This window comes from Cupressus sempervirens, chromosome 1 (genome assembly GCF_028749045.1).
Source record: "Cupressus sempervirens isolate cs-2001-9-10 chromosome 1, ASM2874904v1, whole genome shotgun sequence".
Lineage (NCBI taxonomy): Eukaryota > Viridiplantae > Streptophyta > Pinopsida > Cupressales > Cupressaceae > Cupressus > Cupressus sempervirens.
Genome location: NC_143118.1, coordinates 348,791,075 through 348,809,853, shown reverse-complemented (window position 1 = coordinate 348,809,853; position 18,779 = coordinate 348,791,075). Strand labels below are relative to the sequence as shown.

Genomic DNA, 18,779 nt, shown 5'->3' with positions numbered 1-18,779 from the left:
AGGCTTCAATAGGATGAGCTGAAAGTCTATATAGACTCTTATGACAAACTCCAATATCACAAGTTGTCTTAATGCTAGTATTCTTCCATGCAAGAACTTTGCCTTCAAACAACAAATGCATCTTGATATCCTTTATCTTCCAGCGCTGAAATAGAAATCATATTTCTCTTGATACTATAAATAAACAGCACATCACTCAGATGAAGAGGAATTCCTAAATCTAGATGAAAAGATGTAGTTCCAACACCTTTCACAGAATAACAAACATCATCACCAATAATAATGAGTATCCTTTTCTATCAAATTAGAAAGATGCAATCTAGGTGTTCTATAATATGGCAAGAAGCTTGCTCCACTATCAATTAGCCAACTATCACTATCAATAGGAACATTACTTGAAAGAGGTGATATAAATAAGAAACCCTCTGAATTTTCACTTGAATCTGTATAAGGAGAAGCATTTTCAACATTTGTGAGAGCAACTTGATACTTAGATCTTGTTGAACAATCTCTAGCAAAGTGACCATACTCGTCACTTTGAAACATTGAATCCTAGATAGATTCCTCCTTCTTAGGTTCAAGGGCTGAATCTGAATTCCTACCTCTATACCTCTTAAAATTGATTTTCCTTCCTTTCCTTTTGGAAGTATGGGCAGCAAGGACATTATCTTCTTCATGGTGAGAGTTACACCCATTCCCTCTCGACTCCAATCTGCACTCCTCTTGGATACAATCAGCTCGCTAATTATCAAACTTGGGTAGTTCATCTCTTCCACTAATCCCTTGAATAAAAGATTCCCAAGACTGAGGAAGCTCATTCATAGCTAACATGACTAGGTCGTTGTCCTCAATTGAATCTTCAATTGCATTTAGCTGATCCTTCAATTATGTGACCTTCGTGAAGAAAGAAAACAAATTCTCCTCTGGCCATTTTAATATGAAGGAGTTGACGTCTCAAAGCTAGAGCTCTACTAGTGTTTTTTAATTCATACAAGCTTTGAAAATTCTGAAGCATCTCTTTGGATGAATTCAAATTATATATAACAGGCACCAGATGATCCTTACAAAATCAATCAATATCTTCCTTGCCATGATATTGTTCTTCCTCCATTGAGCTTTCTCAATGTCATCAGAAGGTTAAGCTACATCAGACTTCATTAGTTGAGAAGATCATTTTCTTCAAGATTTCTATTTAGTAAAATTGGATGCACCATCTAACCTGTCTTCAACTTTGAGTCCATTCACCATTGTTGGAAGCTCAAATAAACAAGCTAGGAGTTGAGCAAAGAATATTTCAAAGCTTAAGAGTTTTGGTTCTTGATCTTTTTCATTAGACACTCTCTGCTACCATGTTAAATTTTGAACTAGAAAACTGCAGAACCAGAATTCTGAAACTCAAAAACACACAAACAAATTGCACAACTATTTATCCCGAGAAAACCCTCTACTTGAGGGTGGAAAACCCAGCCCCAGCAAAAATGATCATTTATTGAATTCACAAATATGAATTCAATGTTCTCAAGCTTAATAAGAAGAATATCTAATTACATATTGTTAACTTATAACAATCAAAAGAACTATGTACTAGTTGTACAATTCGAGCAACACATTTTCTCAGCAACAAAAATATATGTGAAACCTTATGTGTCTCAGAAATACTTAGTATGAAATGATTCATACCTCATAATAGATCATAAATACAAATCTTTGAGGCAGATGAAACAATAATATAGAAGCGGTAATGTCTGAAGCAAACCCAAAGATAGTTGCTCATCGTTACAATCACACTAACTTATGCTTCGCAAAAATACTATGACGAAAGCAGACCAAGAGACATTTGCACGATAAACACTTAACGATAGATACAACCTATGTCATTTATGTCATCATCCACACAGTCTCAATCATTATTAAACCTTTTGTATGATACAATAGTGTCTGATAATTAATGGTAGACAATTACAACACAACCACTACCAAGAAGTACGGAAAACTCAAAGGCGTTGAATGCATGAAGATACTTCATTATTGACAGTGACAACTATGAGGGAGCAGTTTCACCTTAATAATCTACTAATTCTCAAGAACAATGACCTTCCTACGATAAACAGCCACTCCAAACCATACTCACGATAGCAACAATAAAATGGGTAAATGAAAGACGCAACAGTGATTGAACTCAATGCAGCACAAACAAAGAACCATATAATGATAGAACAAAACAAGGCTCGCGAAGAAATCAGAAGAATGAAGGAATGGCTCAACATAGCCGAACAAAGAAAGCCTGAGAACAAGATAACCATCAACAAAGAGATTGCACAACCATTGCAAGTATAGTGATGTCTCCTATAGCTACAAAACATTAAGAACAAAAGCTTCCATCGATTAATGTTTTGGGTTTTTAAGCTTGTTATATAAGAGTGCATAATAAAGAGTTTAAATCATAAAAAATATTTATATTTCATGACTTTCTTTTCAATTTAACAAGTTTGAGTCCAAGTTAAAAAACAACTTGTCAAGAATAAAGTCTTGTAATTTCTTCTAGTTTCGAAGATGAGGGTAAAAAGCCAAAGATATAGAGAAGAAATTTAAAGAATGACCACAAAAAAATAAAAAATTGGTGATGTTAAGGGAATAACAAGAGGCATCTGATAAAATGTTATGCTCTCAATTTCTGGTTGGGTTGGCCAGCCCCAATAATTAAACAAATGAGTAAAGTTTTAAATAAACAATAAACCAAAATTATAAATAAATACAATTAATGATAATTTTATGAAGGCTAACATGTCTTGTTTGTAAAAGTTTCCTCCTAAGCCTACTTTTCCACAAATAAGGAGGTTATTTCCCCTAAGGCTGACCTTGGGACAACTTTTTATTTATCATGTTTGGTATGGAAAGCTATTCATGGATGAGTTTATTTGCTAAAAGCATTACATTAATGCACGTAATAATTCAAACACAACCAATGGAGTTCCACAACTAGCAAAACACAACCCTTTCTGTACTATGCAATGCCGCCTCATTTGTAATTCTAAGCAAGACCAGTGCCAGGTGAATCAAGGAAGGCTACAAGAATTGCAACAGAATTGTAAGAACCAGCGGAAGTTCAAAAAAAATCGCATGAAAGAGTAACCACTGTCTTCAGATTTGTCATGAAGAATATCTAATAAATAATACAGAGCCTGTCGATGTTAGTTTTGTTTCACTACAACATGCACTTCAGATACCAAATGTTCTAGGGTGAAATATCAACTATTCAATCCTCTCTTGATATAAGGCCATCTCTCAAGCTAAGCTTGCAATGTATGATCATGCAATGACTCCAAGATTTTGTTAACTGTGGACACTCACTCAGTAAAATGATGTGATATGTCAATAAACACTTGGGGACTTACACTACTCATTTAAGGGATATCAACTATTTGCACTTCTTAAGATTTGACTTCACAATGTGAAATAAAATTATATCTTTTGACTTCCATCTTCCACATCAACTCAAACTTAACTTATGCTACTTCTACTACTAACTACGAATGCATGGATGACTTGGACTCTACTGGATGCAATCTCATTAGTGAATCCACCCATCTAGTGCAAGCTTCTAAGGAACACTCTAATGGTTTCAAGTCAATATCCCCTCTCCAACCTCATCAAATGGATGCAAATTAAAGAGTGAATATCAATTTAAGTGCTTTCAATCATTGGCTAACCACACAAGTCACACTTACAATCAGCAAAAGCCTAGTGGCCTGGATTTGTTTGAGTCAAGCAAGTAAATATCTACAATTACTTTCATCCAACTAACTACTTCAACATGAAAAGATTGAGGAAACCATGCAACACTTCAAAGCAATATCAAGAAATTCACCATGAAGAACCAACAATGAAGTATCCATCACTTTGATAACATCATAGAAACAATTTGATCGAGTCTCTAATGCTTCTAGCTTCTCTACTAACTGCCTAACTTTCTGACCCTCTACAAATTAGGCGGTCATGACCTTTTCTAGATGTTCAATTGCAATGAAGGGCAAAAGATTGATCCAATATCAAGGGCCAGTATTAATCCCCATAAACCCTAATTAGGGTTGCCAAATTTACTACCAATTATATGAGGGCACTAATTCACAAGCCAATGAAAAAATTACAGTGATTTATCCGACCAATAAGAAAGTAGGACACTTGGCATGTTGAGATTGTTTGTGCTTGAATCTGGAATTTCCTTATCAGAGAAGACAGCTTAGTGTCACCTCAACATCCTCTTCTTGTAGATCTACTTAATCATGTGCTTTGAATCCTATATAATAGGTGCTTGTTAAAACTACAAATATTTCTTGCTTGATTGTTAGAAAGTAACTTCGATTTAACTCTTCAACTCTTGTGGATGAATGTGATGCCTCATGCCTTCAAATTTGCTCCCTTGAATCTCCTCCATCCTTTGAGATGTTTTCATGGCCTGAATTGAATTGGCATTGTGAACTTTCGAATTCTTATCTACGAACTTGAACTTGAGCTTTAAAATTGTGGATTTGGTTCAACTTGATTGCATTCGAACATGCTTTCGTGTGATTAAACTGTTTTGGGACAAATTTGGATTCTTCCTTCATTTCAACTTCTATTTCACTTTGATATCTCAATTTGAATGTCTTCTTCATTTGAAGGCTCTTGAACTTGAGAGTATTGTCTTCGTATAAATATTGATTGTCCTTAAAATCTTCATGTGATTAGATTTGAATTTGGTTGAACCTTAAGAACCTGATCTTGAATCCCAACTTTATTTTGCCTCTCTCTTCTTATTAGGCTAAGATTGCAGGCACTTGTGGTCCATGAATTTGGAACACATTACTTCATCAAGCTCTAGAGGGATGTAATCACAAGGATTTTTGGTTCCATAAAGCATGACAAGTTCATTGTGTTGGATTATAGATATGAGTTAGAATAAGAAAGATGATAAAGCAAGCATAGCATGCACTTTTTGTTTGCACTCAAATAGTGTAGCATGAGGCCTACATTGGGAGAATTCAGCCATAGCTTTAACAATTACAAGGAAAATGTTCAAGGCACATAGTACATTTGACCTAAAAGAATTGTTGCTATAGAAAGCAATCACAAATGCAAAAAGAATTTTAGACAAGCAAAAAGTTATTAGCACAAGTGGTAACACTGCATATCATTCAGTGGCATTTGATGGGTGAATAATACAAAAGAATCACGCTCTTTAACTTTCTACTGGCATAAATGATCAAATAGTATTATTGAGTTCCATTGATGCAAGCTCAATAATGCAAAGAATATAATTCTGATGTTAGAGATTGGAATATAAATGTGGCCCATATATATGAATAATGCAGCAATATACATGACGACAGGCAGACTACTTGAGAAGAGGCATAAACACCTTATTCTACCCCTTATATGGCCATTTGTTCTGATCATCTATTGACGGACACAAGCAAACTTAATTGAGTGAAATCTATGGTTAAAGACATCAAGAGCATCACAATTTGCAACCGTCCTTCAATGCTTAGAATGATGAAAGAGCACACCAAGGGAAAGGAGTTAAACAAACGAGTGCCACATAGTTTACACTAAATATTATGTTTACTAACCTTTATAACAAATGTTTGCGAGCCAAAATAGGAAAAGCATTCTTACTTGAAGCAGACAGACAGAGGGTCACTAGGCATTTTTTGATGATGTCTTTGCAAAGAGTGCTAATGTGATCAAGGTAACTTCAAAGTTTTATAAAAATCTTAAATTAGATCATTTCAGCTCAGTTTTTCTAAACTCTAATGATTGGATATTGTTCATTTTCCTTTATATTTAATCTTAAATTTCATCCTTTAATTTCAGTTTTCCTAAATTCTAATTATTGGATATTGTTCATTTTTCTTTATATTTTTAAGTGTAACTTAAATTCGTTTCGAGTGTTGAAGCCTTTAAGCATGATTTTACTCATGGTTATGAGGAGAAAAAACCAATTTGTTGCCTGTATGAGACCGAGCACATGCCAATGGGACCAACCAAAACTATTCCACGAGATAGATAAAAATTGAATAATTTATAGTTGAAGTAGGCAACTTCCCCAAGAAAAAACTCGTACACAATTATTCCAGACGACATTAACTTCACGCACGTAATGCCTCGTTAATTTGCTTCCATGTCTTAGGTGTGAAGGAACCGTACCAACCCTCTTTTTATTTAATTTATAGATAAAATTAATTTTAAAACAGCTTACCTTCATCTGGCTCTTGACTTGGTCTTCCTTTCTCCCAAAGGCCTCAGCAAGGGCCTTAATAATGGCAGCGTCACCAATTCCAAGCTCCACCCCTTCGTGAGCAGGCGCCACCTTGTTTGCCGATAAATAAACTACGGGCAACAAATCCCCAGGTGTGGTGGCCATCACGGTTCGAAACGCATTGCATAAAATTTCCGTGATGGCAATTCTGCCGGACTCGTTGGAAATCAAATCCAGCGCACGGGCAAGGAACAAAAATGGTACATTCTCGCCGTCTTTCCAGAATGCAGCCGCCCTCGGATCAAAGTCCGTCGCTTTCTTCGTAAGCAGCGCAATTTTATCATCCACGGAAGGTGCTGCAATACTTTTATTCTGCGAAGCTTCTTCAGCAATAACTGCTTTCTTTGCCTCTTCTACTTTAGCCTGGTGTTTTAATGGCGGGCGGCCCTTTTTCCCTGCGGCCGCCCTAGCAGCTCCCATGAGAACGTCGGACACGCTCTTCCCGGCCATTGGTTTGGCACTCATGAAAACACGGTTTCCTCTGTAGGAAAGTGTTGATATGACAGAGGAATTTAGGGCAGAAACGAGTCTGCAAGTAAACGGAGTGCGAATGGTTGTAATGGAGTGCAGGATGGGAACCCTCAACATTAGAGGTGGGGAGAAAGGGAAGTAATTTGAACCCGAGCGGACGTAAGCCCGGTGTTTTGCGTTCCAGCGTTTCGGGATTCGAACCGCGAAAAATTAGACTGCATACATTTTCGTAGTTTTGATTTTGTAAGGTAGATGGGTTTTGATGTTGGTTCCTTTTTCCCGCCAGAACGAGAGAACAGCTTGCCTAAATGCGGTGTTAATATGAAATAGAAGAATTTTAACATTGACAGGGCTAAAATATCGTCATATGGAGACTTAATTCTTTTCTTTTTTAAGAAATTTGACAATGAATATTTTAATTTTTTCAAGACTTATTCAAAAAAAATATTATAGCAAAGTAGTCAGTGTCTACATACTTATTTTTGAACATTTTAGTTCTTATATTCTATTGTAAAATTGTTTTTCATATTAGTAAGTTGTAATTTTTTATAAACTTTATATTATAGATTGTAAAATTAGGAGGGTTTTCCATACTTCACTATTTCTATTATACTAGCATACTAGCATATTTATATTTTAAAAGTACGTGTAAAATATGGTGAGAGATATCAATATAAAGATAACTATTAAAAATTAATTAATCTAATTGAAGATTGACATAATCTAATTGAATATTCAATAGCTGAACTTGAAAGCTACTTCTTTGTGTATATTTAGATTCATTCAAACCTTGTATATCTTTAATAATCTATTCGAGGAATCTTATTGCAACGGATTTGATTTTTCTTTATTTCCTTATCATAATTCAAAAAAATTGTTTTAATAATCATTAATATAAGAGTGTGCATCCAACCGCATATAATCGTAATCTACATAATGTGTACATCATAAAAGTTTTTATAAATATAGTTTGTTAATATCACTATTACAAAAAATAGTGAAAGCAAATAAAATGTAGAACACTGTCATATAAGTCAAACCACTTTGATTATGAAAGGTGCCTACGAATCTTCATTTTCTATATTAATTAAATTATTGTGGATTGTCTCTAGTTTCCTATTCATGTTTGTCAATGTACTTTCAATGTGTCTTAAAATGGAAGCTTTGGAAATAGGGTATGGACATCCATCAAAGCATGATGAAGAGGAGTTTTTGTCAATTATTAACATTAGAAATTCTTTCATGAATTGAAGCAATATAGAAAAAAGAACAATAAAGAAGAGTGCAGTTGAAAGTATGGGACTTTGAACCTTTTCATAATATGGTAGGCTAGGCAATAATTCCATGTCTATTCAAAAACCTATATAAGGGTTAAATTATTGATTATATTAGTGTATCTATTGAGGGAACCTTCATTTAGGGATCTAGTGATCATTTGCTAAATACTTGTGTGCATTCCTAGTTGTTCCCAGAATGAGCTTGAGACCCATAGCATATATTAATGTCGATTTCATCCTACCAAAGCATTTCTTCATGATTTAAGTGTCGTGAATTCATTGTCAATCCTTGTGAGAAAATGAGTGATGTTGAGCATAACATGAATGAAACCAACCCATCATACTAACATGGTTTGATTTTGTAGCTCTTTGTATGATGTGGCTTTGTGTGGTTAGGAATCACTCTTGTCCACCATTCTTATAGTTTTAGGGTTTCTTCAATAGATTGGTCTTCTCTCTTGTGCCACTCACAGTAGCTCAAGAAACTTAAATCTAAATGTTGTTGCAACATAGCAAATTGGTTAGATTATTTTTAAAGTGGAACTTGATAAATTTTTAATTTGGATTACATACCTTATTGATTGAGATATATAATAAGTAACAAATACAAGTTAAGAAGAGATGGCTCAATGCATTGAACATTTTGAGGATCATTCGCGTTCTCACTTCTTCAAATGATGTTATAACGAACTGTCAAATTATAGTTAAACTTCACCGATAATCCCCCAATTAAAATGTAAACCATAACTAAAAAGCTAAAAGAATTTACAATCGTTCAAATTTTATTATCTACATTACAAGAAGCATGTATTAATTGTGCTTATAAATAGCATGTCTTGACTGTTAGTTTTTTCCTGGATGGTTTGTAGTGCATATCTCCCCCCAAAAATGCTTTGATTAATTTCACTTTATTGATACACGATATCAGGTTAAGAATATACACAAAACAAAAACATCAACCAACTAGACATTTGTATGGAAAGGTCAACTTGCATCATAATTATTTTTCCTTAATGAAATAAACAAAGGTGTGTACCCTTCACTTATCTTTGAAAATTGGATTCTTTTTAACCTAAATTTGTGTTTCCTCGTCGTAGGGGTTTCCTTCTCAAGTATCATTCTAACAAGGCATGATAAGCATAATGTTTCTTTGAAGAAATCAAAAATTCATGCTTAGGTAGCTAAGAATAGCACATTGATTCCATGATTATCCTTTATTTCAACATCATCAGGTCCACAGAAAAATGAACAATGGATGAAGAAATTTCATATGGTAAAATGCATATCTAAATTTCATCATAGACACATCTTTGATATTGAGATCCAAAAATTTATTCAACTATAGAAATTATCCTTATTAAAACTTTGTCATTCCATCTAATTAAAACAAAAGTTAAAGAACATTTAGGCTCATTCAAACTTTATATGTCTTTATTAAAAAAAATTATGAATCCTATTACAATGCATTTGAATTCTTATTTCCTTGTCAGTATTCAAAACTTGAAAGTTTTTCTTTCCAATAGTCAGTGTGACTTCCAACCATAGTAACTCATAATATGCATAATTTATACTCTATAATCATTTTCATAAATATAGCTTGTAAATACCATTGTTACAAAAATTAGTGTAAGTCAAAAAAAGTACAACATTGTCATATAAGTCAAACCACTTTGATTATAAAATGGTCTATGAGTCCTCATGTTTCATATTAATTAAATTATTGTGGATGGTTTGTGATTTTAATTTATGTTTATCGCTATACTCTCAACCTGTGTTAAAGTGGGAGTTGTGAAATAGGATATGGATGTTCATTAAAGCATAATGAAGGGAATTGTTTGTTAGATATTAACATTGGCAAATCCCTGGTAAATTGAAGTAATGAAGAAAAGAGGACGAGAAAGAAAAGTGAAATTGAAAGTATGTGATTTTAGACCTTTTTACACTGTAGAAGACTTGGCTTGAATTTCATTTCTATTTAAAAACTATGTGGAGGTTAAACTATTGATGATATTAGTGTATTTTCCTAAGGAACCTTGATTCAAGGATCTAGCTGTCATTTTTGAAACCCTTGTGTACCTTCTTGCTTGTTCTTGCAATCGGCTTGAGACCTACAACACATCTTAATGTCAAATTCGTTGTACCAAAGCATGTCTTTTTAATTTAATGTTAAGCTTGTTGTTTGTACTTTATGAGAAAATGAGTGATTTAGGGTACAACACAAATCATAACAACCCATCCTCCAAGCATAGTTTGGTTCCATAGCTTTGTTTGGTTAGGAATCACTCTTGGAAGAATTCTTATAGTTTTATGGTTTCTTCAATAGACTAGTCTTCTCTATTGTGTTTCTCATAGTAGGTTGAAAAGCTAAAATCTAGGTGTTGTTATGGTACAACCTATTAATTAGTTTTCTTTTAAGCACTACTTGATTATATTCAAGTTTAAAATTACATATATTGTTGAATGAGATTTGCAATAATCAATAAATACAGGTAAGAGAAGATGAGTTAGTGTTCATTGGGCATTTTGAAGATCATTCATGTTCTCACTTATTCAACTAATGTAATATCCATCTGTCAAATTGTACCAGAACTTTAGTTGTAATCACCTAAATTAACAAGGAAATTATAACTCAAAAGTTGAAAGAATTTACAAGCATTCAAATTCTATCATCGACATCTACAAGAAATATGTGTAAGGTATGCTTAAACATAACATATATTGAACACTAGTTGTTTCCTTGATGGTTTTTAGCATATATCTCCTCTGAAAAATACTTTAATTATTTTCACTTTACAAATACACGATATTAGGTTATGTATATGCACAAACCCAAAACATTAATAAATGGGAGGTTTTCATAGAAATAAACTTACGTAGGAGTTCCTTTTCCCTAATGCAATATACAAGAATGTGTATTCTTTGCTAATATGTGATCGTTGGTATCTTTTTTGTTTGAATTTGTGTTTCGTCCATCTCGTTGGGATTTCTTTCTCAAGTCTCATTTTGACAGAGCATGATAAGCCTACAATCTATATCAAGTAAACAATAATTAACAGTTGGGTAGCTAAGTGTAGTGTATTAAATTCACAGCTATTCTTTATTTCAACATATTGTATCCCCACAAAAATGAATAATGGATGGAGAAATGTTAGATGGTAAAATAAATTTTCTAATTTCATCGTAAACATATCTTTGATATTAAGATTCAAAAACTCTCATATATATAGAAATTATCCTTATCAAAACTTTGTCATTCCATCTAGTTAAAATGGAATTTATAGGATTAATGGTGTTGCTTCCTCTCTGAGCGCTAATTTGGCATGTCAGTTATTAGTGCATTCATGGGTTGAGGGACCTCAAAGAGATCTATCAATGCGTAAAATAAGAGTAAACATGATGGAAACAAAAAATAAGATGAGGGAACACATGTAGATCAATATTTATTCAATTGGAAATTCAAGTACATTGAGTCGGCAACATGCCAAGAAAAATAGGCTCGGTTACTTAGGAAATCTCTTGACAAAGATATTGAATCCTCTCCTCAACTAAAAGTATTGATAATAATTTTTTTGATTTAAGAGATCCATTATAGTGAATTATACAAGCCACACAACTTGTAGGTCAATCAATAAAAGAATTGCATTTCTCAAGAATAGGAAAAGTATTACTAACAACAAGAGACGTCATCTATCATATACAACTCATTATAGAATCATGTAAGAGTTGAAAATCCAAGATTTAGGTCCATGAACGATTTGTGCAAATAGAAATGTTTACCACCAACCATCACATAGTGGGATTTTTTGTTGGTCCCAAACACCAGTCAGTATACTAGGGGGGTGGGGGTGAATCAGTATACTCACTACTCTCTACCTTTTTACTTCAGATCACACTCCACGCTCATCTACCAGTTAGTGAAAGCTATAACTCAACCAGATAGGGTTAAGAAAAAACACATCATATAAAAATAACAGCACATAAAACAATAATTATCTCATGGAAACCCAGCCAGGGTAAAAACAAAAATGTGTGAGTCAATCCTCACAAGCTTGCACTCTTCTGAAGTGTATGTGATCAAGAGCTTATCCTAATTAAAAGATTTCAATGACATTGTAAGCTTCCACCCTATTAGGAGATTTTGATGAGACATGTTAAAGCCTTTCCTATGGGGGGGGGTGGGGTTGGGGGGGTTTATCCTACATACCTTTGAAGCAATCTAGTACCAATTTAAACTTCTTAAATTGTCATAACAATAACTCTGTAGCCACATTCAACTTCTCAAATCAAATTTATAATATTTTAGCATTGAACTATCATCTTGATGTCCACTACTTTATCGAGTATTAGAGATATAACTTAGCTTATACTAAGTTGCATCAATAAGTAAATAAACATGCAATGCATAAGCAATCACACATTTCACACTGATATTTTAATGTGAAAACCATGTAAAGGGAAAAACCACTTGGGAACTGACAACCCAAATATTTCACTCTTTTGAAGTGAGCTCTATTTGGAGCCAACCTTGTTAAAGGTTACATGCACATTTTTAGTGTGACATGGTTAGACGATTTTAACCAAAGATCATCTAGACCTTATCACTCCTTGTCATTACTAAAGAGTGACCCACTCTAAAGGGCTTACAAACATCACTAATCAATGTTACCATATAGGATTCCAAAGACTTGTTAGGTCCACTCGATTAAGATATTTTATCTACTAAAATGGTAAGAAAGTATCAATCAAATGTTTTGTTAGGTTTAGCACTACCTTGCTTGTTTAGATCTTTGCTTCACTTTGTCTTCTTCCTTATAAACTTTGTTTGGTTGATTCACACTCTTTCTCTTTCACCTTGCACTTCCTCAACTTGATCTTTTTTCTTTTTCTATGTTGGGTTCAACATGTTCTTCTTTCTCCTCTTTACCTTCAATAATTCATACTTTATCAACATCCATCAACAACAATCAACAACCAAAAACAATCTCAATCATCTCCTTAAATAGTAAATGTATTCCTTACAGATTGTGTCACTTAATCACGATCATAGATCTCACATTCTATGATTTTTTTTAATAAAAAAATAGAACTTCCTTAAACTTTCTGATCATCTTCATTTTGCATAAATCTCCTTCATCATATCTTTATTACATTTTCTAGTTGTAGATATAAATCAATTATATCTAGTTATCCTACATACCCTTGAAGCAATCTAGTACCAATTTATACTTCTTAAATTGTCATAACAATAACTCTGTAGCCACATTCAACTTCTCAAATCAAATTTATAATATTTTAGCATTGAACTATTATCTTGTTGTCCATTACTTTACCGAGCATTAGAGATATAACTTAGCTTATACTAAGTTGCATCAATAAGTAAATAACATGAAAATAAACGTGCAATGCATAAGCAATCACACATTTGACACTGATATTTTAATGCGAAAACCACGTGAAGGGAAAAACCACCTGGGAATCGACAACCCAAATATTTCACTCTTTTGAAGTGAGCTCTGTTTGGAGCCAACCTTGTTAAATGTTACATGCACATTTTTAGTGTGACATGGTTAAAGGATTTTAATCAAAGATCATCTAGACCTTATTACTCCTTGTCATTACTAAAGAATGACCCACTCTAAAGGGCTTACAAACATCACTAATCAATGTTATTATATAGGATTCCAAAGACTTGTTAGGTCCACTCGATTAAGATATTTTATCTACTAAAATGGTAAGAAAGTATCAGTCAAATGTTTTGTTAGGTTTAGCACTACCTTGCTTGTTTAGATCTTTGCTTCACTTTGTCTTCTTCCTTACAAACTTATTTTGGTTGATTCACACTCTTTCTCTTTCACCTTGCACTTCCTCTTCTTGATCTTTTTTGTTTTTCTATGTTGGGTTCAACATGTTCTTCTTTCTCCTCTTCACCTTCAATAATTCGCACTTTATCAAAATCCATCAACAACAATCAACAACCAAAAACAATCTCAATCGGCTCCTTAAATAGTAAATGTATTCCTTACAAATTGTGTCTCTTAATCATGATCATACATCTCACATTCTATGAATTTATTCACTAAAAAAATAGAACTTCCTTGAACTTTATGATCATCTTCATTTTGCATAAATCTCCTTCATCATATCTTTATTACATTTTCTAGTCGTAGATTGTATAGTTAACTTTGACTTTATCCTTTGAACTTATCAGACATTCTTAGTTTTCATCAAAAATTGTCCTTAGATTAATCTTTTCTTTTGTTCTTCACTCAGTGAACATTGCAACTTACTCAAACAATACATCACTCAGTTAACACTAGAATTAGTTGGCTACCACTAGACTTTAACTTTTCTTTTCTAGGGGCTTGGTGACAATTGTAGTCACTCTATGTATATTGTATTTCTTCTTTGACCTAGTTGCTCGATGAATACATGATCTTCATCAAAAAATTACATGATTGTAAAATAATTGAACCAACATCATACTTTCATAGTCCAATTCATTCAAGTACCCATTGAATACCAATACTTATCAACTCTATCATCATACTTTCTTCAAATCCTCTGCATTAATCAAATGATATGATACTTTATTGAATTAGCATAATTTCTAACCAACTAAGGCTTGACAAAAATGACAACATAACAACTAATATGACTCTTTTATATACAATAACAAAATTATCAGTTGCAGCTAACTATATTCCCCTTTGGCATTGATGAAAATACATAAACATAAGATTTTACATTGCAAAAAGTTACACACAAGATAATCAAATGTATGCATTGGCAACAATACAACTTTTTAACTCTCTCATGTTATTCAAATTCTCTGCAATAGATTTAACGTCAAGATCACTCGATATGTATCTTTAGTAGCTTCATCTCCACAACTTCTTACTTTCTCCCCCTTAGGGTGTACTTCTCTTTTTGTTTCAGTTCAACAACATCACTTCAGTCATTTCTCTGATTCGCTTCTTTTCAATTCTTCTGTATTACTTCTCTCCTCCTTTAGTCATTCTCCCCACCTTTGACAATAATGTCAAACATAAATATAAGTTCCAATGTGAAACTTATAAAACCTTGTGGTAATACCTTGTACCTTGCATGTACTATTTACATCAATTTTATTAAAATTACTTGCATATCTTCTAAAAACATCCCTAACGAGTGAACTCTTGCATTAACTCCACAAAGATATATTTGATCATCCATGAATTAATGCACCATGCATTTGTGCTTAGTTAATCTTGGATAGGGAAAGTACCCCTAACTTACTTCTTAGATTATCAAAAGCATCCTTAGGAAATGGCTTGGTATATGTCTATAATTTATTCTTTAGACTTCACATATTCAAGCCTCGCTTGCTTCTCTTGTACTTTCTCCCTTAAGTAGTGATACTTGATAGATATATGTTTGGTTTTTGCATGCATCACTAGAGTCTTTGATATGTTTATTGCACTAGTACTATCATAGTAATTAGTAATAAGCTCTATTACCTCCTCTTGCACTCCTTCCAATAGTTTCTTAATCCAAACAATATTAGAATAATTTATTACAATAATAACATACTCAACTTCAGCAGTAGATTGTGAAAGGCAACTCTATTTCTTGTTCAACCATGCAATTATTCTTTCTCATAAGAAAAAAGCTCCACCATTTGTATTTTTTTTGTCATCCCAATCTGCATCAGTGTAGACTTTAAGTGTAAATTCACCATCTTGTTTGTACTACAATCCAAAATCTCCAATTCCTTTCAGATATCTAAATATTCTTTTAACAACAATCATGTGCGTTTCCTTTGGATTAGAGGAAAACCTTGCAATAATTCCAATTGCATGTGCAATATCAGGTCTACTATGCACAACATATTGTACTATACCAATTATTGATATATATGATATTTCACTTACCTTTGTTGTAGTATCTTCCTTTGATAATTTGCATCCAGTCACCGTAAGTGTACCAACTAGCCTCAACTCATCCATTCCAAATGTTTTCAAGATCTCCTTTACATACTTAGATTGGGTCACAAATATACCATATTTTGTTTGATGAACTTGTAAGCCAATGAAAAATTTGATCTCACCAAACATAAACATTTCAAACTCTTTTCTCATTTGATTAGCAAATTATTTACACAACAAATCATTCCCATCCAATATTATATCATCCACAAAAATTTCAGCATTCAACACTATGTCATCACTTATACTTTTCAAATAAAAATTAATGTTTTCACTTGTTCAACAAATCCAATTTTAATCAACTATGAATGGAACCTTTTGTATCATGCTCTTGGTGCTTGATTCAGTCACAAGTCTTTATTCAATTTGAAAACCAAGTTCTTATGACCAGGTTCAACAAATCCTTCTGATTTTTCTATGTACACTTCTTCTTTAAGTATTCCATTCAAAAATGTTGACTTAACATCTTTTTGATAAACCTCGAATCTCTTGTGAGTAGCATAAGGCAAAAAAATTCTAACTCCTTCCAATCTTGCACCAAGGGAAAAAGTCTCACCATAGTCAAACCAATCTTGCCTTGTTCCTCACAACTTCACCATTTCTATTTTTTATTTTTTATTTTTTATTTTTTATTTTTGAATATCCACTTTGTTCCTATTACATTCTTATCAACAAGTCTCGATAGTAGTGTCTATGTGTTGTTTTTCTCAATCTGATAAATCTCTTCATTCATGGCATCTATCCAATCTTCATTATCAAGTGTAACTAACAATTCTTGGTTCAAATTCAGCAATTAAACATGTACTATCTTTCAACTTACTTATTTTCATAACTCCAATAGTTTTATCTCTGATGATTTGTTCAGGTGAGTGGTTCTTTCTCACATAGTTTGCTAGTACAGATTCAACTCTCTGATTTCCAGCATTATTTTCACTTGGTTTGGGCTCCCCATCTTGATCAGGTTGTTCTGTCAATTGCTTGGATAAAGCAAGATGATGCTTGGTGGCTCTTTGTTGCTCAAGAATCACTCCACGTATATATTCATAAACATAAACAATTCTTTTGTAATCATCTATTTCCTTTTTTCTTTCCTCATCATTCTTATTCACAAACTCGTCAATTCTTACATTTGTACTTTCAATCGTTGTGTTAGTAAAGTTCTTAGAACTCTTCTGTCTATTTATTTTATCAAAGTTTCTTCAATTCAAGAAGTGAGATCTATGCATGGTAATCTATTAACACTTGACAATTTTGTTGGTCAGTTGACTGCATTTGAATTGAGCAATTGTGACAATAATATGGTCACACTTGGAAATGCTTTTAAATCTTCACCAACCATTGGAAGTTATAAGAAAGAAAAGAAAAGTAAAGAAGAGAGTGAATCTGAATCTGAAGATGATCTTTTTGAACTTGAAGTATTGCTTGCTAGAAGGTTATCAAGAGGTAAAGGTAAATACAAAAGTAAATTGCTCCTGGTTTGTTTCAAGTGCAACAAATTTCATCATTTTTCCACTAAATGTCCTCATAGAGGTAAGAGTGAAATAAGTGACAAGAAAGATTATTATGTAGGAAGAACAAGGATTATAAAGATAAAGGGAAGAAATCATGCTACATTGATGAAGAAGAGCACATCGAGTCCAATAATGATGAAGAGAAGGAAGTAGTTGAGATGGTATATGTTGCTATCGAGGAAGATCCCAATGGAGAAAGGTATGAAAGTGAAATTGACCTTATTTCACATGTTAGCAAGGATTATTCACGAATTATAAATAGTGGATGCTCACATCACATGAGTGGTGATCTAATTTAGCTTGAAAAAATTGATGATGGTGGAACTGTTAAGTTAGGTAATGATGTTCTACGTTTGATGAAAGGTAGAGGATCAGTGATGTTGAATGATTAAATCAGATGTGATGATGCATATTGGGTACAAGGACTAAAGTATAATGTTTATAGTGTTATTCAATTGAATAATTGAGGTCACATGATGGAATTTTAGAACATTTAAGTGATAACGAGGAAAATTTGATTGGAACTGGAATGCAAAAAAGAAGTAATTTATTTTATCTTCATCCTATTGTTGATACATTCTTATTTGCTTAAGTTTAGGATGATTGGTTGTGTCATGTAAACTTTGAGAACATGGTGAAGATCTAGTAAAAATAAAAGAGTTAGAGGCTTACCGAATCTACAAAAACCTAAGAATGCTATGTGTAAAGAATGTCAGCTCAATAAGATGACAAAATCTATTTTTTCAAGCAAAACACACACTTTTAATGATATCTTGGAATTAATGCATATTGATCTATGTGGACCAATAAGTGTGGACAATTATTATGGTGATAAATATTTTATCTTGTTTGTTGATGATTATTATGTTCATGAAAGTGAAATCACATGCTTTTAATATGTTCAAATGGTATAAAGCTAGAGTTGAGAAAGAAACTGGCAAATCATTGAAATGACTAAGGTCTGATAGGGGTGGTGATTTGATATCTATTGAATTCACCAACTTTTGTGTTGAGAATAGTATTAAGAGATAATTATCTACATTGAGGACACCACAAAAAAATGGAACTATTGAGAGAAGAAATAGATCAATTGTGGCTTATGCAAGGACATTGATGATTAAAAAATAGGTTGCTCAGATATTATAGAGAGAAGCAATTATTACTTTTGTTTATACACTCAACTAAGTTCAATTGAAGAGAGGAACAAATAATACACCCTATGAACTCTTGCATGGTCATACACTAGATGTAAGTTATT

General features: G+C 32.9%; 1 protein-coding gene across 1 annotated transcript in view; it reads right to left on the bottom strand.

Annotated features, from left to right (window-relative positions):
• Positions 1-7,174, bottom strand: part of LIG1 (DNA ligase 1) — an 87,555-nt gene extending 80,381 nt beyond the window's left edge. Inside the window, exon 1 of the mRNA XM_089824937.1 lies at positions 6,239-7,174. Coding sequence (XP_089681063.1) covers positions 6,239-6,886 — 648 coding nt within the window. The 5' untranslated portion in view covers positions 6,887-7,174. The remainder of the gene's footprint in view (positions 1-6,238) is intronic.
• Positions 7,175-18,779: the final 11,605 nt, after the last annotated feature.